Source organism: Salvia splendens, chromosome 20 (genome assembly GCF_004379255.2).
Source record: "Salvia splendens isolate huo1 chromosome 20, SspV2, whole genome shotgun sequence".
NCBI lineage: Eukaryota > Viridiplantae > Streptophyta > Magnoliopsida > Lamiales > Lamiaceae > Salvia > Salvia splendens.
Genome location: NC_056051.1, coordinates 3,914,740 through 3,940,686, shown reverse-complemented (window position 1 = coordinate 3,940,686; position 25,947 = coordinate 3,914,740). Strand labels below are relative to the sequence as shown.

The 25,947-nt window shown below is 39.0% G+C and overlaps 6 protein-coding genes across 7 annotated transcripts; 4 read left to right on the top strand and 2 right to left on the bottom strand.

The window, feature by feature from the left end:
* The first annotated feature begins 556 nt into the window (after positions 1-556).
* LOC121782469 lies at positions 557-8,429 on the top strand. 2 transcript variants are annotated; one of them, XM_042180328.1, is made up of 9 exons: positions 557-5,353; positions 5,490-5,640; positions 5,718-5,811; positions 6,040-6,114; positions 6,635-6,725; positions 6,892-7,162; positions 7,243-7,285; positions 7,359-7,462; positions 7,874-8,429. In XM_042180328.1, exons 1-9 carry the CDS (start codon positions 624-626, stop codon positions 8,231-8,233), a joined length of 5,919 nt encoding a protein of 1,972 aa, XP_042036262.1. In that variant the 5' UTR covers positions 557-623; the 3' UTR covers positions 8,234-8,429. The 2 variants fall into 2 exon arrangements, with proteins under 2 accessions (XP_042036262.1, XP_042036261.1); XM_042180327.1 differs by having other exon boundaries at positions 5,718-5,844.
* Positions 8,430-9,797: 1,368 nt separating this feature from the next.
* On the top strand, positions 9,798-10,761 carry LOC121780783 (NAD(P)H-quinone oxidoreductase subunit M, chloroplastic-like). Its single transcript, XM_042178411.1, has 2 exons — positions 9,798-10,286; positions 10,493-10,761. The coding sequence occupies exons 1-2, from the start codon at positions 9,882-9,884 to the stop codon at positions 10,670-10,672; spliced, it is 585 nt and encodes a 194-aa protein (XP_042034345.1). The 5' UTR covers positions 9,798-9,881; the 3' UTR covers positions 10,673-10,761.
* Positions 10,762-10,856: 95 nt separating this feature from the next.
* On the bottom strand, positions 10,857-15,961 carry LOC121780782. The gene is made up of 5 exons (XM_042178410.1): positions 15,593-15,961; positions 11,787-13,124; positions 11,506-11,671; positions 11,325-11,407; positions 10,857-10,959 (listed from the first exon to the last, which is right to left on the bottom strand). Exons 2-5 carry the CDS (start codon positions 13,104-13,106, stop codon positions 10,885-10,887), a joined length of 1,644 nt encoding a protein of 547 aa, XP_042034344.1. The 5' UTR covers positions 13,107-13,124; positions 15,593-15,961; the 3' UTR covers positions 10,857-10,884.
* Positions 15,962-16,813: 852 nt separating this feature from the next.
* Positions 16,814-19,774, top strand: LOC121780776 (tetratricopeptide repeat protein 33-like). Its single transcript, XM_042178405.1, has 5 exons — positions 16,814-17,138; positions 18,292-18,430; positions 18,661-18,692; positions 18,934-19,020; positions 19,478-19,774. The coding sequence occupies exons 1-5, from the start codon at positions 16,878-16,880 to the stop codon at positions 19,601-19,603; spliced, it is 645 nt and encodes a 214-aa protein (XP_042034339.1). The 5' UTR covers positions 16,814-16,877; the 3' UTR covers positions 19,604-19,774.
* A 480-nt stretch (positions 19,775-20,254) lies between these two features.
* On the top strand, positions 20,255-21,621 carry LOC121782486 (BTB/POZ domain-containing protein At4g08455-like). The gene is made up of 2 exons (XM_042180350.1): positions 20,255-20,727; positions 21,055-21,621. The coding sequence occupies exons 1-2, from the start codon at positions 20,317-20,319 to the stop codon at positions 21,529-21,531; spliced, it is 888 nt and encodes a 295-aa protein (XP_042036284.1). The 5' UTR covers positions 20,255-20,316; the 3' UTR covers positions 21,532-21,621.
* Positions 21,622-21,668: 47 nt separating this feature from the next.
* On the bottom strand, positions 21,669-24,672 carry LOC121782484 (probable methyltransferase PMT10). Its single transcript, XM_042180349.1, has 9 exons — positions 24,038-24,672; positions 23,522-23,665; positions 23,176-23,446; positions 22,958-23,068; positions 22,695-22,854; positions 22,363-22,620; positions 22,153-22,275; positions 22,002-22,079; positions 21,669-21,929 (listed from the first exon to the last, which is right to left on the bottom strand). Exons 1-9 carry the CDS (start codon positions 24,533-24,535, stop codon positions 21,731-21,733), a joined length of 1,842 nt encoding a protein of 613 aa, XP_042036283.1. The 5' UTR covers positions 24,536-24,672; the 3' UTR covers positions 21,669-21,730.
* Between the last annotated feature and the right edge of the window lie 1,275 nt (positions 24,673-25,947).

Here is a 25,947-nt window from a genome sequence, read left to right as displayed (position 1 = left end):
CCGGTTCTTCGCACACATAGGCCATATTTTTTTTGTACTTTTTAATTTTTATATTTTTTAAAAATTAATGTACTTTTTTTTAATAAATTATTGTACTTTTTTATAAATTTTAATATTATTATTCAATTTTCCAGTATTTGTCTCGTAAATTAAATTCCGTATATTGCTACGATTGTAAATTAAATTATATAATTGTTATTAGTGATGCAGATAGGCTATGTGAGGGCTATGACAGGGCTATTGCATGTCCAGTTGCATGTCCAGATGATGTGGCAGGAGGATTTTAGTGCAGATGATGTGACAGTGAGAAGGCTATGGGAGGGCTATTGCATGTCCAGAACCATTGGAGATGCTCTAATAAATATGTACTCCATATATGAAAATATATTTTCCTTTACCAAACAATTGAAGATTAATTTTAATAGTGTAGTTATGACCTCATGCTGACTGGAGAGTCCTCACCTAGAATTTTATTAATTATTTTTCTTTTCCTTTTTCCTTTTTCCTTTTTCCTTTTTCCTTTTCCGCCGGCTAATTGGAATTACGCAACAAAGAAAACAACCCCGCATAATTCTAGCTCACGCAAAGCCGCCCAATCGCCGCCGCCCAATCGCCGCCGCCCAATGGATCTCCCGCCTCCGCCGCCTGCCTTCAGCCGCCACCACCACCACCTCAGGTATGAAAACGTCCTCCGCCCTCCTGATTTCCTCCCCCCACCCTATCCCCCACCACAAACCCCTTCGTTGAATACTCCCCTTCCACCACCGCCGCCGTCGCCGCCTCCCCCCCCTCCCCCTCCCCCTCCCCTACAAATTCATCACATGTCTCCAACCCTCCATCCTCCGCGATTTGCTTTCTCTCCGCTGCGGTATCCAATTATTGAGCGATCCCACCGATACGAATTCGATCCGCCACCAAAACCCTATATCCACCCCACCCTTCCTCCGCCTCCGAGAGATGACGTATCCTTGCGAGTTGTTCGTGATTATCCCGAGAGGAATCTTGTCTTCGAACATGATAATTATTCTCGGGGTCGTATTGATGATATACGTGAATTGCCTGGAAATTGGGATCAAGATTTAGGTTGGGGTGCCCCGAGAGCTCATAGTAGGGCTCTGGAGACTGACAGAGGGATTATTGATAGATATCGTGATGTAATTCCTGAGAGTTTTGAGCTGTGTAGAAAGAGGGATGATGGCAGAATATGGGATAGTGGACTTCGTGATTGGGGTTCTGAATTGGACAGAAGGAGGGAATATGATGAGAGGGGGTGGGATAGTGGTATGAATGATCGAAATCGTGACTTGTACAGGGAGCGTGATTATGGTGAGAGGGGATGGAAAGATACTGGTATGAATGATCGGAGTCAGGACTTGTACAGGGAGCGTGATTATGATGAGAGGAGATGGAAGGATACTGGTATGAATGATCGGAGTCGTGACATGTACAGGGAGCGTGATTATGATGAGAGGTGGTGGAAGGATACTGGTATGAATGATCGGAGTCGTGACTTGTACAGGGAGCATGATTATGATGAGAGGAGATGGAAGGATACTGGTATGAATGATCAAAGTCATGACTTGTACAGGGAGCGTGATTATGAAGAGAGGAGATGGAAGGATACTGGTATGAATGATCGGAGTCGTGACTTGTACAGGGAGCGTGATTATGATGAGAGGACATGGGATACTGGTATGAATGACTGGAGTCGTGACTTGTACAGGGAGCATAGTTTTGATGAGAGGAGATGGGATAGTGGTATGAACAATCTGGGAGACAAGGTGTATATTCAGATGGATGATGATGAGATGAGACGGGAACATAGCAGGTCTGCTGGAGTTTTGTCTCGACTGCGAAACGGGCAACTAGAACTTCCTCAGAATGATCTAAGGTTTGGTAGGGTTTTGTCTCGACTTGGAAACAGGCAACCAGAATATTCTGAGGCTGATCAGAGTTCGGGTGGAGTTTTGTCTCGATTGGGGAACAGGAAGCCAGAATTTGCCGACAACAATCCGAGTTTGAGTAGATTTAGTGGTAGGTTAGGGGCTGGGGTTTGTAATGTTAGTAATGGGGAGTTGATTTGGCCTGATAAGAAGAAGAGATTGCAGAAAAAGAACACATTACTTCGGACTCAACAAGGAAAAGTTCGCAGCAGGCACGTTGGAGGTTTTAAATCTCAACACTTAGCAAACGACTCCAGTAGAGGTAGTTTCAAGGTCAAGGAAAAAGGATCTGCGAAGATGCAGACAAGAATGGAAGTTAACAGAGAGAGGGAGCAGAGTCCTATGGAGCTTTCTATTTCATTTAAGTCAAATGCACTTGTGGCAAAGGCTATTCAGGTGTCACCTCATCCATCTACTGAATTAAGTGTAAGGTCAAATGCAGTGAAAGAAAGAACAGTGTGTGATGTGTCTGCTTTGCCTGCCGCCAAACAGGATATAGTTTCAGATTTCGAATTTGACCCACAGGAAGCTTCACAAGAGCATATTGATATAGGAGCAACAAAGCACCATTTGCTTGGAGCTGATCCACAGATGGAAAGAGATAATCATGCCATCGAAGTTGATGCTTGTCAACCCTTGGTTCCTAAAATGAAGAGGAAAAGGAGCAATTTGAACGCACTACACGGGTTGGAGCGGAAAAGGAACACTTTGAACACAAGACCTGCATCGTCATATGTGGTCCATGATGTAATGACCAAGTGTTCTGGTCGTTCTGGGGGATTGGTAACTACTACCGAGGATGCTGACCATGTGCACCAGTTGAGAGCTGATGGGGTTGCACATCAGGCTTATGAAAACTTTTCATCTCAAGAGAAAGCTGGTCGTGGAGACAGTCTGGACGTCAATCAGGATGTGAACATTTCAAGCAAATATGTACACGATAAAGCTTTTGTGTGTGATGCAGATAGGGGTGCAATTAAGCCTGCTAGCCAATATACTAAATTTGGTAGAGATATAGAAGATGAAGTTAGCGAACATCCTAATATGGGTGAAGCAATGCAAATTAAAGGAGATGCTATCATCTCTGATGTTGGATATACAGATGCTAACTCAAAGGACTTTCTCCTGAACCATGATGATACGCCCCAAGTTATGATAGATGCAAAGCATTTCAGAAGTTTAGAAGGTGCTGCTGTTACAGACTGTCCAAATGTTGCTTTTGGCATCTCAGTCGGTTCCTGCATACTTTCGGCGAATAATAAGGGGACTTTACCTGAATTTGAAGCATCTTTTTCAGATCATATGGGAACTGTTCCCCCACATAATGTTTACTCTATTGAAGGATCTCCCGAGATGATAAGTGGCAGAGAAACTTGTGTATCCATTGATAATTCATCCTCCAAGGTGATAAGTGACAGTGAAACTTGTGTACCTGTTGCGAACTCATCCAAGGTTACTAGGAAGAGGGAACATAGAGGTGATCAGATGGGTGTTTCTAGTACGAAGACCAATGTGAATGTCGAAACAGTTAGATTCACTGATGATGGAATCACGAGCTGTTTGCTAAAGGATATTGTTCCTACAATGGATGGTGACTTTGTTGGTGACAAAGACAGATGCAAGGAGGTTAATTGCTTACAAGAAGGCCCATCTGGAGTACAAAATTCAGACCTAGAGGTTCATGTTACTGCAAATGGCTCATCCCAAGGCTCCCAGAAGAAGCAGAAACTTTCCAGCCCAAGATCGAGTATTTCATCTCTTTCTGAAGATGATACAATTGCAGATGGGTTCAGTAATCCGCCAATTCTTGAGCAGCATCCCACCAAGCCATCTGAATTGGGAGCTGAGCCAAGTGGGAATACTTCATCAGCACCCACAAACATCTCACAATGTCGAACCACAGATGCACGAGGTGAAGACTTAAATGTTGCAAATCAGGACGAGATTCTGGTAGATAGAGACAGATTACTAGGGATTGATGATCTGGCTTTAATTACTAGTGGCATATCGTGTTCTTACAGAAATGGTCCCAGTGCTTCTGATTCTGGAGATGAATCGTTAGCATCTAGCTTTGACATGCGATCTTGCATGTCTTCTCCTGAAGGGCTGCAAGTTTACTCGGATTCATGCATTTCCAGAAACACTGAGACATCCGCCTGCCTATCAGATACTGAAATGATTTGTCGGAGTGACAAAATATCCAACAAAAAGAATGTGTTTGCTGATCCAAATACCGATTCTCTTGGGAAATGTTTAGAGGTAGCTGTGAACAAATCACAAACTAATCCTGTCGCTCCACAATCTCTACTTCAGAATACCAGTCAAGTTGTCAAGAAACGTTATCCAGTACATGGTAAACTTACTTGGAGTAAGGACCAATTTCCTTCTGCCGTTACTAAAGTTTTTCCTGTGCAGCATCTTTCTCATGCCACAAAATCAAAGACGTGGTGTCGAACTGTTGACTCCACTGCTTCAGTTGCGAAACCTAAAGTAAAACCTCCTGTTCCTCAGAGTAGTGCAACAAAGGCAGCTGGACCTATACAGAGTTCATACATACGGAAAGGAAATAGTCTATTGAGGAAAAATTCCCCATCAAATGACACTTCACATGGATTCCCTGGTTCAAGCTGCTCTGTTTATCGGCCAAGTCCTTGCACCAATACTATCAAGAATGACCTGGAATCTGAGTACAAGACTGGTGATACTGATTCATTAACTCTGAAAAGAACAGGGAAGGTAAACACTTCTGAAATGACAAAAGCAATGACCCAAAATCGTAATCGGAACTCATTAAGTTGCAGTACTTGCAACTTGGAGGAGCCTTTGCCCGTCAGTAATCCTCACAGCAATGATTTTCCTTCTAAAACTTTAGATGTCATGGAGGAGAGGATAAAGTATTCTCCGGCCCCTGAATGTGGAACTGATTCAGTCATCGTCTCAGATAGCCCAAGTACAGCCGTAGAGCGGAATCCTGGGAAGAAGGTTGTCTATGTCAAGAGGAGATCTTACCAATTGGTTGCGACTTCGAATTCTGATGGTATGTCTATATTAGGGGTGGATAGTACACAGTCACGATTATCTGATGGTTACTACAAAAGTAGGGAAAACCAGCTTTTAAGAGCGTCACCAGAAAATCATGTCAAAAGAGGGAATGAAGATGCTACTGCGTCTGGACTGGTGCCTCACTCAATTATTCCTAAAATTCCTACTAGGAGGCAATCTGGTCTTGCCAAGACTAGCAGATCATCAAAATTTTCATTTGTATGGAAATTACATGATACACAGTCTTCAGAAAAGCATAAGAATTCATTGAGACCTCGGAAAGTCTGGCCGCATTTGTTTTCTACTAAAAAAGCTGCTTATTGGAAAAGTCTTATACAGGGTATAAACCCGTCTCATTCTAACATCAGGTATGTGTTTATGTCTTGCATCTCTCTTGTTCACTGCTGCAACTGCAATGCCTTTTCCCTTCTTTCTGAGCTGTTTGGACTTAACTAATGATGCATTTGTTGCATGTCTCTCTGTCTCTTTGTCTGGGTTGTGTAGCCAAAAGCTGCTGGTGTCAAGAAAGAGAGGTGCAATTTACACTAAATCAAGTCATGGATATTCTCTTAGGATGTCAAAAGTCTTAAGTGTCGGTGGTTCTAGTTTAAAGTGGTCAAAGTCAATTGAAAGGAGCTCGAGGAAAGCCAATGAGGTTTGTTGAGCTCAAGTACTCATGGATATACAGCTTCAATCATGCAAGTGAGTATGTTATATATGCTTTATTAATAGGAAGCTACAAGAGCTGTTGCTGCTGCTGAGAAGAGGAAAAAGGAAGAAAAGGGTGCTGTTCACATTGCTTCAAAGAGCAGAAATCATGTTTCTCGTAAGTGGGTTCTTAATGTTAAGCTGCGTCCAGGTACGCCGCTCTGCAATCCTGGTGTGGCATTTCAAATGTGCAGTATGTTGAAAAAATATGCTTATAGATAAGCTAAGATATAGTATACAATATGTAAAATACTTGTTAATTATTGTGAATGTTAGCTATATATAGTATCAATTTTATACTCCCTCAGTGTATATAACACTGTGCATTTTTGGATCAAATAAACAGGTGTACGAATATTTCGTATTGGTTCAGATCGCTACAAAATGGATCCAACAAGGAGGACTCTTCAGAGGATCACAGGTGGCTTTACATGCCTGCTCATTAGTTGCTCATTAGTTTCTGTGTCATTTGTGTTGGTCAATTTGTCATTTAACTTAATATTGTGTATATTACCCAGCCTACCTTTTCTCTATTTTCGCTAATATATTTGCTGTTATGTCATGAAAATATTTATGTGTTCAATTTTTTATGAATGGAGTTCTGTTCCTCCGTGTTCAATTTCAATATCGATTTCATCCTGATTCAAAGTCATGATATGTCTGAGTTCTCTTGCATTTACATGCCAAATTTTGTGATAATGCTGTTGATGAATGACATTTTGTTTGATTCCATTGTTCGAATGCTATGTATAATTTACTGTAACTTGAAGCAACTACTCTGATCTGCCTCTGGAGATTTATATATCTATGGTTTTAGGTTCTTATGTCATTGAACATGAGAGCTAATTTAGTTTGCGTGTCACAATAATAAGATCATCTCTGTTGTCATTACCTGTTGAGATCTAATCATCTGATCTCGTCTCATCATGCATATCCAACAGACAAAGAATCATCATCATCAGTCGCTCCTCAATCTAAAAAGAATGTTAAGAGATCTTATATTCCCAAGAGATTATTGATTGGCAATGAAGAGTAAGTTCTCTTGCATGACTCTGCTTCTATAATCTTGTGTGATTTATTGAAGAAGTCCTTAATAAATGAAACAAACTTTTACTAGCAATGTAGATACAATTACTGAGACAGACTTTGAGTTTGAGCATATTTTAGTGGTCTTTTTGATACCTTGCTATTTATTTAGATATGTTCGCATTGGAAATGGTAACCAGCTGATTAGAGATCCAAAGAAACGTGTTCGTGTCCTTGCAAGCGAGAAAGTTCGCTGGAGTTTGCGAACTGCTCGATTGCGATTGGCTAGAAAGAGTAAATATTGCCAATTCTTCACTAGATTTGGAAAGTGCAACAAGGATGATGGGAAGTGTCCATACATCCATGATCCCTCTAAAGTAGTAGTCTGTACGAAATTCCTGGCTGGTTCATGCACCAATGTCGACTGCAAATTGACCCACAAGGTAATAAGTGATTGTTGTCGCGCGGCTCTCAGTGTATGGTATCTCTGTGTATTTATGCAATGACACTATTTGTGATGTAGGTTATCCCGGAGAGGATGCAAGATTGTTCATATTTTCTGAAAGGTACTGAGTGCTGCATATTTTGGTTGTGTCGTATTAAGACCAACAGTCTAGTATCTCATTCTTGTTTTTACAGGGTCGTGCTCCCATGACAATTGTCCTTATAGACATGTACATGTCAATCCTGATTCAAGTGTTTGTGAAAATTTCCTCAGAGGCTATTGTGCTGACGGCAATGAGGTATTTGCTCGTCTTGGCTTTGGCTTCTTCACTCTCAATTTTTGAATGATATTGATTTCTTTTGGGTTTTGCTAAATCTACAAGAGGCGTTCTAATCACAAAACATAGGAATGGCAACCTTAGCTTATTTATCAGTTTCCGATATAGTTTTTCTGCTATCCGTTTTGTCTCCTTGTTGTGTCTCCCAAACATCCTTCTCCAGAAGATCTCTCTGTTAATTGAATCATGCACTTTCTTTAAGATTAGATGAGTTTTCGAACTATTTCGGAAGAATTTATTACCTGTTATAAAGCCCTTCACCCCATATGCTGCACGCTGACCCTCAAGCTAGAGAGCTGGATTTGAAGCAACAGCAAAAGACAACAACATTCCTCTGTTCACGCGCTAGTTATTATGTTTCTAAACTTGCAGTGCCAGAAGAAACACACCTATACCTGTCCTGCTTTTGAAGCAACTGGAGTGTGTCCTCAAGCATCAACTTGCAAGCTACACCATCCAAAAAAGAAGACCGAAAAGAAACCAACGATGGAGCAAAAGGTTGTAAGAGGGCGCTACTTTGATGGAGGACTTGTTGGAGTTGATGACTGGAGCTCAGCATCAGCATCAGCACCACCGGTAGAGAAGCTCGCCACGAGAGGTAAGGATGACATTGTTGTGCACGAAGGACAATACCCGGATTACATTAGCTTAGAAGTCAGCGATGATGATGAAATGGATCAAGGATGTGATGAAATTCCGCCAGATGCACAGAAAGATCAGAGTGTCGAATAGTTATAGTGTGTCATGCATATATATATGTTCGTCTCCAGCCATTGGCAGCCGGGAGATGAACAACGTAGATGTAGAGGTACAGGCAATGTTTATGATCTATACTTGTAGGTTTTAATGTATCTATATGCAGTTTTTAAGGTTTAGTTATAGGATTTTGTAAAAACAAATTATGAAATGAAATTTGAAATTAGTTAAATCTATTTGTTGTTTTTGAAGTTGCTGTGCAGTTTTTTCATGATTAATGTCAGAAAGGGTAATCCCAAATTTACTCAGCTCAAACTCCACTCCTTCTGGCCTCCATTAATTGTCCACTTTTACTTTTTACTTACCATTTTTGTCCACTTTTACTTTTTACTACAAATGGTAAGTAGGTTTCATATTTAACTAATTCATTTCACTCACATTCTATTATAAAATTAGTATATAAAAGTGAGATTCATATTTCACTAACTTTTTCAACTTATTTTCTTTTACATTTCTTAAAACATGTGCTATAAATCAGAACTAAAATGGATAATTATTGAGGATAGAAGGGGTAGTATATTTTTGTGGAGATATTAGCTATCCACAATCATATCTCTTATTCATATGTTCCATTCATTATTTATGATCCCACGCCACTTTTACTTCATCTCTTAATTAAAATTAAGAGATAGAACTTGCAAGCCATCTTTTGTTTAAATTATCACAATTTTACTCTAAGATTTGCCACCAAAAACGATTTTTTTTAAAATAAAATTATTCACTATTCAATTCAAAAATACAACTAAATAAAAAATATCAATTAACATACATTAACTACAAAACTCGGAAATACAAATTGAAATCCTAAAAAACAAAAAAAAATTGCATAATTGAAAATTATATAACTAAAATCCTAAAAATTTAAAAATTACATATTTTAATTCCTAAAAAATTACTCAATCAGCAGCGGTGGCTGAAATCCCAATCGAACCCTGAGAAGCTCAAGTGTTTGGTTATGTGCTCTTAATTTGGAAGGTGTCATGCGAGAAGTGTCGACAATTGTGGCCACCAGAACGTGGCTATTAAAGTTTTATCCGGTTGTTGGGTGGGGGCCGTCTGACTTGATTCGTCTCGTCCCCTTCCTCGAGCTCTGGGCGCCTACTTGTTCCTTCCTTGGCTTCCTTCACTGGACATTTTTGCACAACGAGAGAGATGAAGATGTGGAGAAAAATGAGAGATAAGGATGTAGAGTGTTTTGGTGTGAGAAGAATATTGTGATAAAAATGAGGTATTTATAGGTGATTGTGGGAACATAAAAAATATGAAAAACGGTAAAAGAAAGGGTCTGGTTTTTAAAATTTTTTAATAATTTATTTTTATTTTTCGAATTAAAAAAATAATTCATAAAAATAACGCCCACTCGCGGGCTGGCGAGTGAGCGTGTCACGCCCCAATAACAGTGCCCCACATTGGGGGCGACTCGTACCGCTAGGACGAGTCCGAGCTGGGCTAGCCCCGCGTTGCAGGTGCCCTTAGTAGTAGAATTGTATTGTGATATTCTTCCAGCACAAGATAACAAAAATCCTCATCCACAGATAACAAAATGAGGTCACAAATCCATCACAAAATTGAGAAAAGCAAGAGTGAGGGAGATAGAGGCAGAGAAGCATCAACATAATTAAACATGGCTGCTGCCTCCTCAGCCTACGCCGGCTTCTCCATGCTCCCATGGAGAAGCCGCAGCCAGAAACTGAAAAAGATCAGCACTTTCACAGTCTCAGCCCAGCAAGCAGAAGTCGAACAAGACACGACGAAGCAGCCAGGCATGACCAAGCCACGGCCAGTGGAGCCGCAGCTGAACGTGGAGAGCAAAAACATGGGGAAGGAATACGGAGGGCAGTGGCTTAGCAGCACCACCAGACACGTCAGGATCTTCGCAGCCTACATCGATCCAGAGACGTGCGCGTTCGACCAGACGCAGATGGATAAGCTCACCCTCATCCTTGACCCCACCGATGAGTTCGTGTGGACCGCCGACACCTGCACCAAAGTCTACTCCTACTTCCAAGAACTCGTTGACCACTACGAGGTATCTATCTATCTATCTATCTAACGGCATATGATCCATTGCTAACTTTTCTCTAATCGCTGACTTGCTAACTCATCAACGCAACATATTAAAAATGTTTGATACTTTTAATATGCTGCGTTGATGAGTTAGCAAGTTAGCAATTTAAGAAAAGTTAGTACTATAATCTATCTATCACGTTAAACTTAGTGGTGTGAACGGAACAGGGAGCTCCGTTGACAGAATACACGCTGCGTCTGATCGGTTCAGACGTAGAACACTACATAAGGAAGCTGCTGTACCAGGGAGAGATCAAATACAACATGGATGCAAGGGTGCTGAATTTCAGCATGGGGAAACCGCGCGTCGGATTCAGCTACGACGGCCAAGTTCCCGATTCCTACTGATACTTGTTTCAAAATATATCTGTGCAATAGTAGTATTGTAAAAACACAACAATATCATTTATGCTGCTACTGAAATAGTTTTGTGAAAATTCCAACATCAAAGATAAAAAATAGCAAAACATCAAAAATTGTCAAAAACATGTGATCTTAGACCAAATTATACAACAACAACAATGGAAAGGGCTTGCACTTGATAGTCTTGATTCTGGGGTTTAGGCAGACGGTAGCTCCAGCTCGATGTAGCGCTTGTGTTTCCATGGCCGAAACACTCCTTCACGGCTCACATTCTGAAACGGAGTAAAATTTCAGTCAGTATTATGAGGCTCTAATTAGGTATGAAGAACAAAGAAACAAAGCTGGTCCAAGTAGTGCTAAAACGGTAAACCAGATAACGGAGCGAGGAGGTCTGAAACGCATATCAACGAGGTTTCTAAGCAACTGTTTAATGAGCCAAAATGACTGAACAAAACTTGATTTTTGCTGATTAGATATTGAAAACAAAGGCTGGTGTAGTATCTAACCTCATGTAAAATGGCAACAACATTTATGTAAAATTTATATATCATCAATCTAAGAAATACATAGATTCTATGATACTATCATGAATGTGTCAACAAGTATTAGTGAACAAACGAAAAATACGTTCACCAACCTTAAGCCAAAACATAAATCCGCGAAGGATGGTCAAGCAATTCTCCCGTCTATATCTGTATCTCGTGAGTCTTTTTTGCACATCTGCGTTCAATAAGTACACATTAGATAATTCATCCAAGAATCTATGAACTGACATCAATTGAAAATTATTCAAAAAGATAAACAGAATCTTCACTGACCGGGATGGTAACAGGCGTATAATCCAGACTTGAAAGTTTCTCGGGCCCTTTTGAGTTCCACTCTGTCAAATGGCTTTCTGAGAACTTCTAAGAGCTCTTTCGTGAATTCGCCATCACCTGTTTTTTCAGGACTTCCTTCATTGAAGTCAAACTCATCATCATCCATCTGTTTAACGAAAAAAAGGAAGAACTTTCGATTACTACCAATTGCTAACGAGAAACTAATAACAGAAACACGGCCTCAATCAAAAGGGAAGTAGTTGTGTAAAGAAAAGACGTACGCTTCTGTGAAGTAACTTATCAGAAATAAAAGGGCTCCGGATTTCTCTGTTAAGAACCTTATCACTGTCTAGGATGACCAGTTCTGGAACACTCTTACTGCTACCTTCTCCTTCTTCCCAATCCCCTTCACCACTTCTATATACGCGCGAGCATTTAGGACACTTGACCTTTCTAACTTCTTTATGGATTCCTTTTTGAGGCGGACGAATTTCCACGTGATGGCCAGGCTCCTCCTTCTTAACAGCAGCACAGGCAGCCATCGTGCGTGAATCTCCTCGGGCTAATTTCCTCTTCCTTCTTATCCATGAGTCTCGATTGTGCATTTTCTCATGGTCTTTTATCACCCTAGGCTTATTCACGTCAGCCTCGCGCACTAGTTTCAACACACCCTTGCCTTTTCCATGTGGCTTCTCTTTCGAGCTCTTAACTGGTGTTACTCGAGCAGCACGGTCACATGGGGACCGTGCCGGCTTCAAGCCACCTTTGGCCAACGGCGCCTTATTTTTCTTTATAATCCGAGCTCTGCCACGATGACCACCATGCTGGTCTTTGACTACGCATTTTCTTTTCCTATCCTTAACTAGCAAGGGCCTCTCCACGATCTCAACGACATCATCTGATTCAGATGCATATGATTCAGAATCATCTGATTCGGTTTCATCTGATTCAATCTCATCCGATTCAGTTTCATCCGAGTCAGTTTCCTCCTCGGTTGAATCATCCTTATAACGTTGATCAACGATTCTGCATTTTCGTTTCCTATTCATAACCTGCGAGGGCCTCTCCATCACCTTGCTTGGACCACCCTTATCATTTTCGTCTACCATTCTGCATTTAAGCCCACTTTTCTTAATGTACGAGGGCCTCTCCATCCGCTCAATGCCTACATCCGGTTCAGCTTTCATCTTGCGCAAAGCATCCTCATCATTTTGGCATTTGATTCTGCAATTCCCCCCACTTTTCTGAGCTTGCAAGTGCCTCTCCATCTGCTCCATGCCTTCATCATCCTCATCATTTCGGCCTATGATTCTGCAAATTTCCCCACTTCTCTTAGCTTGCCAGGGCATCTGCATCTGCATCTGCCCAATGCCTTCAACTGTTTCAGTTCTCACCTTGCCTGGACTAGCCTCCTCGTCCGAGGTTAGAAGGTTAATGATGACGGTCTTGTAGGTCGAATCCATGCTGCTTCTTCCCTCCAACAGACTTTTCAAAATCCGGTGGTTGGGCTTATTCGCAGATTTAGCAGCAAGATGCCTTAAGTCGGAACAAGCCTCGGTGAGTTCCAACTGAAGATGCTTGGCACTGGGTGTAGTCGACATATTCGCTCACACGGAAATCTAACAACAACGCAGCAAAACTAACATTAGTTTTCTCAGAATTAACAACAGGAACACATATACAAGGGGAGAAAAAATCAATCTTCATAGAAAGGGACAATCAATTAAGAGTAACTATAAATCAAAAATAAAAATAAATGTGCCAAGCATACAGCATTAAAACTCAACAATCCAACTTTCAGAATTAACAATAACTGGAACACAAGGGGAAAAATCAAATCTTTGATAGGAGGGAGCAATAAATTAAGAGTAACAGTAAAAAATAAAATTGGCATGCATATATCATAAAAACTCATCAATCCAACATTCGAAATAAATAAACTCCTTTTCAGATTAACAACGGGAACACATATACATGGGAAAAATCAAATCTTTAATAGGAAGGAACAATCAATTAACAGTAACTATAAAAAAAATGTAGCAAGCATATATCATGAAAACTCAACAATCCAACATTCTAGATAAATAAACTCCTTTTCAGAATTAACAACTGAAACACATATACAAGTGAAAAAAATCAAATCTTTTATGGGTAGGAACAATCAATTAAGAGTAACTATAAAAAAATAAAAAGAAAAATGTGGCTAGCATATATCATAAACACTCAACAATCCAACATTTAAAATAATGAAACTCCATTTCAAAATGAACAACATATACAAGTGGAAAAAATCAAATCTTTAATAGAAGGGACCATCAATTAAGTTTAACTAAACAAATAAAAAATGTGGCAAGCATACATATATATCATTAAAACAATTCAACATTCACACACACACAACATATATTAACAATTCTTGGATCTGTCAAAAAATTCCCTATAAAACTCAATTTAATAATCCAAAAAAGTGCTGTATCTATCTACCATTCTTGCAGAAAATAAAAAGAGTGCTACAAATAAACCAACAGCACCTAAGAAATGGCTTGGAATGTTTCTTCTGAACTTTGAGGGATTCAAGAATGGCTTAGAAATTTTTTTCTTCTTGCAATTGTTGAATTTATTTGAGAGAAATAGAGACTAGGGAGAATTTTGAGGTTTCTTCTACCCTTAATTGCAAATAAAATGAAGAATCTTTCCTTTCTTAGTCACGAATTTAATGTGAATACCTGTATTAGATTCATACACTCAATTTTCTCCATCTATTTTCAATTCATACAAATTTTTTCAACTATAAATTTTTATTTTTATTGTAAATGCTTAAGGATGAATTATGTACTCCATTCAAGTCAACTAAAGATAGAATCTACTATTAAAGTGTTGAGCTGTATCCTATGCAAGTTAATAAATACTAATTTCATTTTTTGAAAAACGGAATATGTAAAATTTTGTTCAAATTATAAGAAGGGAAATTAAATTAAAAGCACACAGTATTACATAAAAAAAATACTAGTACTATACTACTATATATATATTAGATAGTGGTACTGCTTAATTTTAAATTAAAAAAAACTTAGTAGAAATCTAAACTCGTAAGAGATTAGAATAATTATTTTAGATGTTAAGTATTGCATAATATGTGCATCTGGCTGAATCCATAATCGATCTTTAAATAACAAATTAGATTAAATTCAAGGCAACTAAAAGGGCACATTTACTATTGCACAATATTAGCAGCTGGCTCCTATGCAAGTTAATAAATACTAATATCATTTTCTTAAAAAATAGATTTATAATATCTGTTTAAAATATATGTAAGAAGTAGATAAATAAATATTCGTTTAAATTATAAAAAGTGAAATGAAAATAGAGGTACACAGTATTAGATATTACCTCTCCATATAATTCAACTATAAACTAGGGTTGCAAATTCGGGTTATTGTGGTATTTGAACCTAAAATTTACTATTTCTATCTTCTAAAAATAGAAATCATTATTATTTTGGTTTGTTATATAAAATTGGAAGCTTTTTATTAAAAAGACCTCTATGTAACTCATTCTGCATTAACAATTCTTCAATCATTTTTCTTTCTATCTCTTTCTTACTTTATCAATTATTTCTTTTTGTTTTAAAATTTCTATTATTAAAGGACAAATGTAGTAGTATATAAAATATTCTACGTGATATTCTATCCGCATGTGAACGCAAGTACCCTTATACGCAATGCAGGTACCCAACTAATTGGATATAGACAAACCCAAAATATTATGCTTTAAATTTATTCTATGTATATAAACTATAGTTGTGATAAGTATATGAGGTATGAAAATTAACATAGTATACTACTTATTGACTATTGGTCAAAGATCAAACTTTAGCGCTTTATTTTTCTCAGTATATACTAATGTGGGGGTTTATTGTGGAAATTTTTCAATTCAAACAAATCAAAGTACATGATCTATTTTGATGATTACTAATACTAAATCTATCAGGCAATATAAAAATGTCGCATGCTAGAAAAGTTAAATAACTCATGTAACAAACATATAAAATTCTAAAACATGAATTCAAACGGTGAGAATGCTATACCTTCAAGATTCTCCAAAGAATCGAGATTGCTCGCTACATCTCCACGTGCTGATCATCGTGGTAGAGCTCAAATTACTAAGAAAAACAAGGTGCCATTAGCCAAAGGTGGTTTGCAGCCGACACGATCTCCACGTGACCACGCTGCTCGAGTAACACCAGTTAAGAGCTCGAAAGGGAAGTTACATGGGAAAGGCAAGGGTGTGATGAAACAAGTGAGGCTGACAAGAAAAAGCCTAGGGTGATAAAAGACCATGAGAAGATGCAAGATCGAGACTCATGGATAAGAAGGAGGAGGAAACTAGCACGAGGAGATTCACGCACGAAGGCTGCCTATGCTGCTGTGAAGAAGGAGGAGCCTGATTATCATGTGGAAACTCGTCCGCCCTGAAAATGATTAAGAAATGTTAAGAAAAGCGGGTGGAAAAAAGTTAATATAATACAAGTTTCACTTGTATATATTACTTTTAAATGAAATGTGAGTGGAATGTGGGTCGCTATTACCATTTATGGTAAAAGTGAATCGAGACTCCTATTCATGGACGGACTAAAATTGGAAAACATGACTCATATTTGCGGACGGAGGGAGTACTAACTTTTTCCACTCATTTTGCTCTACATTTCTTAAAATCCATGTAAAAAAGAAATGACACTCCTAATGGTAATTGATTGTGTTACTTACTTTAAACGATGCTCACAGCCAGTCTACTAAGCAGAAAAATTAGAATTCTTTATTTCTTATACTTTAAATTTAGAAAATAATATCTTATATATGTGTATAAATGTTTTAAGATTTTTTTATTATTAAAATGTATAAAATGGAGAAAATATAATTGTATATTAAAAAATAACAATAAACATAAACTCATAATCGAATATTAATAAGTACTCGAGATTCAAATCCTACACCAATGACCTAAATCTGCATTGGAACTAATAATTTCAAATTTCAAGTACCAAAATCTGTTGGGGGAGTCGGGATCAGGTATATTCGAAACCCAAATAACTAAATTTGCAATCCTAACTAAATAAGAATGAGATATATATAAATTTCTTCAGAAAGAATTTTTTGCTTCACTTATAAAATGAGAATGAGAAAAATATGTGTGTTTAATGTAATTTATAGAGTTAACTTCTTTGAAAACCATTTCTTTATCAAATCACAAATATTTCAATATTTTTAAATTGGATATATAGAGTATAAATAGAAAATTAAAATTTTGTGATTTGATAAAGAAGATTGTGGAAAGGGAAGAGTAAAACCCCAGAAGAAATTTAAGCTTGAGAGATGAAGATGACTTGGAAGAAAAACGTTAATGACACCAAGAACAAGACCAGAAAACGCCCAATTTCTTCTAACCCTAACCTTCCATTTGAAGATGTTAATTCCACCTCCGCCCCCAATTCTGCTCCAGAGCCGCTGATTGAAGCCGAATTGCCCGGAAAAGACACCCTACCTGAAAAGAACATCACGGTTAGAGACGAGGAAGCAGAGGAAAGGAGGAATCTTGCTGGAAAATTTGAAGCTCAAGGAAATGATCTTGCTGAGGTAAATTCAGTTTCATGATTTTTATTTGGGGTTATTGTGCATAAAGGGTTTAGAATTGTTGAATTCAGAAATTTTTCATGTGTGGATGATGAATTGGTATTGATTTAGATGTGTATTTCATTGATGCTATATATGAAAATTCAATTGGTTGATGTATGAAAATGGAATGAGTAATGATAATCTGAGAACTTACTGTAACACATTAGAATTCTGATGATGGCCATTGTGGTGTTGTGCTTTCCGAAGAGATCGTCCAGATGCCGGATACCAGTAAATAGGTTTAACGACGGCCTGCTGGACCTTGTGGCGGCGGAATTTGATAAAAACTACATTTGATGTTATGCCTCTTGAACCCTAATTAATCGAATATATATAGCCATCAATACGCGCCTTCTAGTACACGTGTCGTAGTAGCGTTAGTTTTACGCATTAGAAATGACGCGTTTTCTAGAAGTGTATGAGTAAGTTCATAGCTGTCACAATAGAATCCCATGCTTACTCGTTTGGACTACATTTCCCCTTCTGCAATGAGGTTCGCGTAGTCTGCCAGGATTGGCTCTAAAAGAGTTGGCCTTTATTTACATAAGCGAACTATTTCTAACACACTTAATGTCAATGAATTAGCCAGTGGCACTAAGAAGATCGGTTAAGTAGTTGGATGTGGTGACTAGAAGAGGGGGTGTCATATACATGACTAAGCTACGACTGGTAAACAGTTGCCTCCCACTAATAAAAGGGCTTAACGCCTCTCGGAACAGCTTTTCTCTCACGAACGAGAGAAAAGAGTTAATATTGTTGTGACTGAGTTAGTTCTCTAGTTTGATTGTTTTTTTTCCTTAGGTGTTCTTGAAAAAAGTTAAAGAATACTTTAGAATGAGAAATTTTGTGGAAGTCTTAGTTTGTAATTGCTTGAATAGGTTGATTCGGTTTACCATTTCACTGTTTTTTTTGCACGGTGCTTTGTTCTTTTGTTTCAACCATATTTGCTCTTGCGTCGTCAATTCAATGACTAGAGGAAGAATGCTTTGGAGATTTAGACAAATGTGCCGTTGCAGTATATTTTTCGTAAATCACATTGCTTTTTAACATTTCTAGGTGATTATTTGGCTCAGTTGCTCATTGAATTCCATTCACTCACTTTCCTTTTCTGAAGGAGGGAAAATACCGCGAAGCACTTGTAAAGTGGGAAGCTGCGATAACATTGGTGCCCGAGAAAGCTATATTGCACGAACAGAAAGCTCAGGTTCTACTTGAACTTGGAGAAGCATGGACTGCTTTGAAGGCTGCAACTCGTGCGTCCTCTTTCCCATCCTTGCACATATACGTCTTGTTTCTTTGTTCAATCATTAATTAACCAGAGTCTATTCCGTCACATGAATATTTGGCATCCTCTTTTGGTAAAATTAACTTAGCATTATAAGATACATCAGTTAAAACCAGTTTCTCCTTTTACTTTCAATCACCTTATACTAAATCCATTTTATGTCTCCTCATTTTACTCATGCTTTGCCCATGGTTATAGGAGCTATGGAATTGGATCCCGGATGGGCTGAGGTAAAGTTTCTACTTTATGGATCTACTTTTGTATGTATTTTGCTGTGATCGGTCTCACCAAGACGATAGTGTGTAACAACTTGTCAGACGTCCATGAGTAACTTATTTTGTCAATGATTATTTAGCAAAAAATGGGAACAAAATCTCTTGATACTATGTTAGTGACTATAGAGCAATTATTTCCTGTTCTAAAATGATTTATTGAAGAGTCCTTGTTCTTGTTTTCCTTTATTCTTGATAGGCGTGGATTACTCTCGGAAGAGCCCAGCTAAATTTTGGAGAGCCTGATCTCGCCATTGAATCGTTCGACAAAGCTTTGGCTATTAAGGTACACTTTAGAAACTTCCTATCACTACCTCATCTTCTTCATTGTCTTCGTATTAATCATGGATCTTGGATTCTTGATGATTTCTGTACTGTTCTTTACATGGAGTTTACTTTGAGTGATGAGATAGATTGATAACACATAGGATTGAGTATTTGAAAGACAAGATGATCAATCAAGTTCAAATGTGTTGGCCTAGTGGTAGAGTGGTTAATCTCCGAGGTCGAAGGTCTCAGGATCGAGGCTACTGTGACTTGGCCTTCAAATTTTTGTTTATTTGTCTGTAAAAAACAGTGGATTAGCTGAGATTATTTTTTTCATCAATCCATCCTTATTCAAAGTAAACCCCTCCTTAATGTATTGGATTAGGTTGCTCACATAAGTATCAATCACAGTTACAACGAACCGATTCCTTGATTCTCTTTTTCTTCGCCCAGTAAAGTTTTCTCTGTAAATGCAGCCCGATTCTGTGGAGGCAAAAGAGGACAGGCTTGCTGCATCGCATCATGTGCAGAAGAGAAAACAGCTTCATTCAACAGGTTTGAGCTCATCTGAAAATCGTTTCCTCGTTGGAGATGAAGGCTGAAAGCCATCGGCCTTGCAGCCACTGCTTCGGTGTATATGTAAAAATGTGTTTGGATTTAGGCTGAAAACTAAACCGTGCTCGTGTGGTTTGGTTTTACGGTTTCAAAAATGTAGTTTGGTTATGTTTTTAACAAACATAACATTATAATGCATTTTATGTTATTTCAGTTCATTGATTTGGTGGACATGATTTAATTCCCTTTAATTTAGTAAGTCAAAACCAACATTCTTATTTTTCAAATAGACCCAATTTTTTTTTTAGCTACTCAAATTGATTTTTCGTCATTTTGAGTCGTGTTTAAACTAGTGATTAAGTACAACACATAATGGTAATGTAATGAGCTACTCAAATTGATTTTCCATGATTTAAAGTCAAACACCAATTGGCTATGTCACTAGATGAATGATTAAATCCAAACTCTTGGTACATAATGTAGACAACCACTCAAGTTAAAATTCCCATCATATTCATTAGTAATAATGTAATAATAATAATAACGATTATTAATCGACTTAGACGTAAGATTCCCTAATAATAATTTCATTAAAGAAAATCCAAAATTTTGCTTATATGCCCTCTCCGATTCCAACAAAAGTCGCTTAATCCTTTCAACCAAAAGCGTCTTTAACATAATTAGGTCCCCATATAAAACGCTCTCGAAAAGAAACAAAAAAAGATACTCTTAAATTAACTGAAACACACACACACACACAATGCGGCGGAACAACCAGTGGAGGCGGCGGTCCTCCTTCGATTCCGACGTGGATTTCGACGACGAAGAGGACGAAGATGAGGACGACGACGAGGACGCTTCTTCCTCGGCGGCGGCGCGGCGGCGAGTGAGGATGAAGTGCCTGTCGTGCAAGGAGGACTACGGCGATCGCAGCGCCGGCACTTGCCGCGAGTGCTACGAGGAGGCCGGCGAGACGGAGGAGGAGCTCAAGCGAGAGATCGACGAACTCAAGTCCAAGGTCAATTTCCTCCGCCTCTGTTCCAGCCCCAACTCCGTTGCTATGGCCAACACCCCCTGCTTCTCCGACGTCGTTTTGGTCGCCTGCCCCTCGCCGGACTCCTCCGATATCCCCTGCAACTCCCCCTCCATCCCCGCACATCGCGCTGTTTTGGTACGCCACAATCTCTCTTACATTTTGCCCTATGATTTCAATTTTCGAATTCAGCAAGTTCTCGTGCTTAATCAATTCTACATTAGGTCAATTTCAAATCCTATTGGATTAGTACTTATTCCGATGAATTCGTCATGCTACATCAATTAATTCATTAATTTGATAACTGCTTATTCCTAGTATCATGATTTTGCTTAATCAATTCTAAATTAGGTTAGTTTCAAATCCTATTTTAGTACTGATTCCGATCAATCCGTCACGCTACAGCAATTAATCGTTCATTAATTCGATAACTGCTTATTCCTAGTGTCATGATTTGCTACGCAGACGAGCCGATCGCCGGTTTTTAGGGCAATGCTGGAGAACGAGATGGAGGAGAGCCTGAGCGGGACTATCAAGATGAACGACGTCTCGTACGACGCCCTCAGAGCGTTCGTGAACTATCTCTACACTGCAGAGGCGAGCCTCGACGAGCACATGGCCTGCGACCTCTTGGTATTGGCAGAGAAATACCAAGTGAAGCATCTCAAGACCTACTGCGAAAGATATCTCATGTCCAGACTCAACTGGGAGAACTCCCTCCCTTACTACGCCTTCGCCCACCAGCACGGCGCCAAGACCTTGCTCGAGGCCGCCCTCTCCCTCATCCTCGACCACATGGACAAGGTCACCAAGCGGGAGGAGTACACCGAGCTGGTCGACAAGGATCCCCGCGTCGTCGTTGACATCTATGAAGCCTACCTCTCCAAGCAGGTCAACACTGCCGCAACCAAAGACTCAACACCACCCAAGCCCCCTTCATAAGACTAGGGATGATTCTTGATTCATGGCTGTGAGTTGTTGCTCTTTTGCTTTCGAATGAATTGCAATAACAATTGGGAAATTTCCTTTTTGTGTTTTGGTACCAACAATCTAAGAGTATTTGTGTGAGAAAGAGAACATACATTTAGGTATATATGATATTTATGCATGTTCCCTTGCCAAAAAAATTGGGTACTACATCTTACAATCGTTTCTCGCTAGCTAAAAGCTTCCAGTTTGAATGGGGCCCCTCTCCAGAGTCGAACACGAAGGGCACCCATCCTACTGCCTTTGCAATTTCTTCGAGCTGTGCAATTACATCAGTTGTGTCGCGTATGTAAACGCGCCCGCCTGGTCTGAGGATCCGGTCCATCTCCACCATTATGTTGGTTATGTTACATCTGGAGGGAGACAGATACATTAGTGTGCATTATATTGAGAGCTAAAAATTCAACTGTGTGAAAATTTCTTACCTCCTCTGTTCTACAGAGAAGAGGCCTACTGCATTCAGCAAATCGTATGTTCTTGGATTCGTGTTGAACGGCTCACACCTGTACAGGCGTTCTACATGAAAATCGTGTATAATATGCAGTCGATTTATCATATGTTGTATGCTTAACGTACCAGTCGTGCATAACGCCTATAAAACCACGGTCGTATATCACAGGCAGCGTGTTGGGGCCACTTACTGGGACGACGTTCATAACCCAGCTGTTGAACTGGAAATCAACCAAAGCTGCAGCATATCTACATTGCACAACAATGTCAAATCGAGTTGAGATAGAACCCTAGTTCTAGAAATGAAGACAGAGAGAGAGAGAGAGAGATGATTACCCTCCATATCCAGCTTTCATGTCCATGACATTCCTCAGATTCATCTGATTGAGGTGGAAAGCGCCAACATATCCTCTAACCATATCATTCCTATATCTCGAATCTGCTTTGTACAATTCTTTCCTAGATTTCTCTGCATCCATTTCTATGGTGAATAGCCTATCTGGTGGACTGTGAAGGCGAGCAGGCCAGTCGGTAGTGTTAGTTCCGTAGCCATTTTCAGGCAAACGCGTGATGCAAGCCTTCACGTCTGCGTACCTGAGATGTAAAGACATGTCCCTCAATGCTACAGATTAATCAAACTAGGAGAGAAATTTGCAGTTAGAAAATACCATATATTGTCTGGATTGTCGTCTGTGTTGCATAGCGATGGCTGTACGTTAGGATCGCGACTGAGATAGCAACTGTTGTTTACTGGCTTCTGCCAAATGGCAATATACTCTTCCTTATTGACTAGCTCCCAACAAATGTTGCTAGTGAGATCCTCCATTGCTGTCAAGAGATAAAATTTTTAATCTTGGAAGGCATAGTTTCATTCTAAAAGTGGAAAATACTAAATGTAAGTGATTGACAAGTTAGAATCAAGATTGTCTACCTCTCCATTGCTCGCCAAGTTCGTTATCATATTTGTAAACGGGCTCCGCTTCCCACACAAAGTATCCTCCACCTCTAAGCAGACGATTCGCCTCAAGAAGCAAAATCCCACCTTAACCAGACCAAAAAACATCGTATTTTGATCATAATTAACATACAGCATCACTTTCATTCATTCAACAAACAGCAAAGATAACAGAACCAAAGAGAGAAGCATACCATCCACAGTCCAATTAACTCCACACCTAGAGCAATGAATCAGATCAAATGCTTGGCTAGGGTAAGGCAGCCGGCGCCTTCCAAATGTAGCTACCATAGCAGGTAAGCCTCTCTCTAGGGCAAGTTCGATCTGGTTAGGATGAACATCACTTGTAGCTATTGACAGAGTTGTTACATTCCGTTCGAGTAGGTAGGCCCCGAAATTTGCAGGCCCGGAGCTGATATCTAAAGCAACTCGAGTATGACGGCCAAATGCAATCTCAGGAACCATCTATATCACATTCTCCAGAGATCAGTCTAAAGCAAACAGAACCAAAACCTAAAGGGAATAAAGACAAAAGCAAACCTTGGATATCTGATCCAAGTATTTATCTGTGCCACGGATAAATTGAGGTCCCTCTCCTAGAAACACAAGCTTGTCGCCTTTTCTTGATACTGCACCTTCGTTTTCCCTATCCAAGCGCGTGTGAGGCACATTATCAAACCAGACCTGCACTAACATTACATTAGGATCAAAATCTGCTTCTTCCAACCCCATTGCTCACTAGCTATTGCTACAAATTACCTATCCAACATTTCTTCAATTATTGAACAAGAATTTCATACATTATATAGTTCTTACGATTACTCATAAATTCGTTCGATGCTGTGATCCTACTCAAGCAGAATTTTTTGCCTATTATCCCATCAATACCCTCATCTACTCATTCACATTGCACACACACTATCATGACCAATCTACATAAAACTCAAAAACCATCTCTACCATTACACAGTCAAATCCCAGAAACCAATTCAAAGCCAAATCCCCCAAAAATCTGAAACCAACAAAACTGAAAAAATGAAATCAAGAAAGCTATACCTCATCTCTGCTTTTGGGCCATGGAATGTGAAGCTTGTACTGATTAGGCCTCGGCACCAAACAATCCAATCCTTCCCCTTTCACTGTCAAATTATCCAGAGAAGGAACATAATCACTCAAATTCATTTCACAAATCCTAAATTTCTCAACTTTAACCACTTTCCTCTCCCCTCTTTCAACATTTTCCCTCTGATCAGTGCTGTTGGCCATCGCCACTATGCTTTCGATAAGCCCTTCATCGATTTCCCCAACTACGAAATCATCCGTCATGATTCCCAGCTCATTTATGATCCCTGTCCTCTCCAGCAACGGCCTCACCACCGCCACCGCCGCAGGCGACGGCGGCGCTGAAGGGGTGGCTGTGGCGCGAGTGGTGTTGAAGAAAGAGAGGTGCTGATTCTGGATTGTGGGAGTGGTGAATGCGGAGAGATATTTGAATATGAAGAAGAGGGAGAGGGAGAGGAGTGAGAAAGATACGATCTTTGAGGTCGTGATCATGGCTTTGATTTTGTTGATGCAGAAAAAATGGCGGAATGAGAAAGCGATTGATTAGATTGGGAGAGAGAGAATGAGAGGAAAGGGTTTTGATATTCTTTGCTGAATTACGCGTAGAGGCTGAAAAGTGAAAAGCGAAGATACCTAAACCCAAATCGATTTTTATTTGTCGGAAACTGCTTTGGAAAGTTATTTACTTCGCAAAGATGTGATGGAATTTTATTGTTAAATTACTTACCTAATTTTATGACTTTATATGGGTAAGTTATAAATTCGAATCAAAAGAAATACGTCAGTACTACTTACTAGGAGCACAAAAATGTTTGAATTTAAATTATAATTTCATAATTTAAACATATTTAAATTAGATAATTGAATCCCAAATATAAATTACACAAACTAAACATACACTGCACATAAAAATGCACACACTGCAACATACACAAACACATACGTACATGCAAAAACACACTATGTGCGTGTGCATATAATATATATTATGTGCAGTGGCGGAGCCCGATATTTCATAATGGGGGTCTAAAATTAAACTTCAAAAAAAATTACATAAATTAAATTATAAGGTTCAAAATGTAAAAGTCAAATGCAATCACATCATAACATTTGTCTTCTATTCTTCATCTTCTGAAACCGCTGCATAATAGTTTCATTGGTAACTTTAACAAACACATCCTTTTCGATGTAAGGAACTAAACAATCATTCAATAGTTGGTCTCTCATGCTATTACGTAGAGAAGTCTTGATGATCTTCATTGCTGAAAATACTCTTTCTACTGATGCAGTGGCAACTGGTAAGATCAATGACAACTTAACTAATGAATAAACCATTGGAAAAACTTCATGTTTCCTTGTAGAAACCATCTACAGAACCACCGTAGCCATATACCTACAAAAATAGTCAACACTGATTAAGTTCAAAATATTTGATATTTTCTGTATGCAAAACTATTAACACACACATCAAATAAAGAATTGGAGTTATAAAATTCCAACTACAGAACCACCGTAGCCATTGAATTACATAAGCTATCTTCTTTCTCCCCCTTTGAATTATTATTGCAGCCAAACAAAAAAACAACCCATGTAGAAAAATTAATTGAATTATATTTGAGTTTTGAATATACCTAGTTCTAGTTTACCAGATTTCAGACTTGGAACGGCATAATGAATACGCTAAATTCAGACTTGGATTGGAACGGCAGAATGAATACACTAAATTAAGAGGCACGATTCATATATATTTTGCTGAAACCTATCTCTAACATTATATTTATTATAAATTATAATTATTGTGAAATTACTAAAATACCCCTAAATTTTTTAAGAATTAGTGGGGGGGGCCATGGGCCCCCCTGGTCCCACCCTCCCTCCGCCCCTGAATTTATGTGTATGTAGCG

Bases quoted from the DNA above. Each gene is read 5' to 3' on its own strand.
- LOC121782469 (XM_042180327.1), top strand. From the start codon at position 624: ATGGATCTCCCGCCTCCGCCGCCTGCCTTCAGCCGCCACCACCACCAC. The intron at 6,726-6,891 runs GTAAGTTCTCTT...CTATTTATTTAG, and splicing joins TTATTGATTGGCAATGAAGA to ATATGTTCGCATTGGAAATG. The intron at 7,463-7,873 runs GTATTTGCTCGT...CTAAACTTGCAG, and splicing joins ATTGTGCTGACGGCAATGAG to TGCCAGAAGAAACACACCTA.
- LOC121780783 (XM_042178411.1), top strand. From the start codon at position 9,882: ATGGCTGCTGCCTCCTCAGCCTACGCCGGCTTCTCCATGCTCCCATGG. The intron at 10,287-10,492 runs GTATCTATCTAT...TGAACGGAACAG, and splicing joins AACTCGTTGACCACTACGAG to GGAGCTCCGTTGACAGAATA.
- LOC121780782 (XM_042178410.1), bottom strand. From the start codon at position 13,106: ATGTCGACTACACCCAGTGCCAAGCATCTTCAGTTGGAACTCACCGAG. The intron at 11,672-11,786 runs GTACGTCTTTTC...TTCGTTAAACAG, and splicing joins ATAAGTTACTTCACAGAAGC to ATGGATGATGATGAGTTTGA. The intron at 10,960-11,324 runs GTTGGTGAACGT...ACTCCGTTTCAG, and splicing joins GATTTATGTTTTGGCTTAAG to AATGTGAGCCGTGAAGGAGT.
- LOC121780776 (XM_042178405.1), top strand. From the start codon at position 16,878: ATGAAGATGACTTGGAAGAAAAACGTTAATGACACCAAGAACAAGACC. The intron at 18,693-18,933 runs GTAAAGTTTCTA...TATTCTTGATAG, and splicing joins TGGATCCCGGATGGGCTGAG to GCGTGGATTACTCTCGGAAG. The intron at 19,021-19,477 runs GTACACTTTAGA...CTGTAAATGCAG, and splicing joins ACAAAGCTTTGGCTATTAAG to CCCGATTCTGTGGAGGCAAA.
- LOC121782486 (XM_042180350.1), top strand. From the start codon at position 20,317: ATGCGGCGGAACAACCAGTGGAGGCGGCGGTCCTCCTTCGATTCCGAC. The intron at 20,728-21,054 runs GTACGCCACAAT...TTTGCTACGCAG, and splicing joins CCGCACATCGCGCTGTTTTG to ACGAGCCGATCGCCGGTTTT.
- LOC121782484 (XM_042180349.1), bottom strand. From the start codon at position 24,535: ATGATCACGACCTCAAAGATCGTATCTTTCTCACTCCTCTCCCTCTCC. The intron at 23,666-24,037 runs GTATAGCTTTCT...ATGTTAGTGCAG, and splicing joins GGCCCAAAAGCAGAGATGAG to GTCTGGTTTGATAATGTGCC. The intron at 22,080-22,152 runs GTACGTTAAGCA...ACGCCTGTACAG, and splicing joins ATAGGCGTTATGCACGACTG to GTGTGAGCCGTTCAACACGA.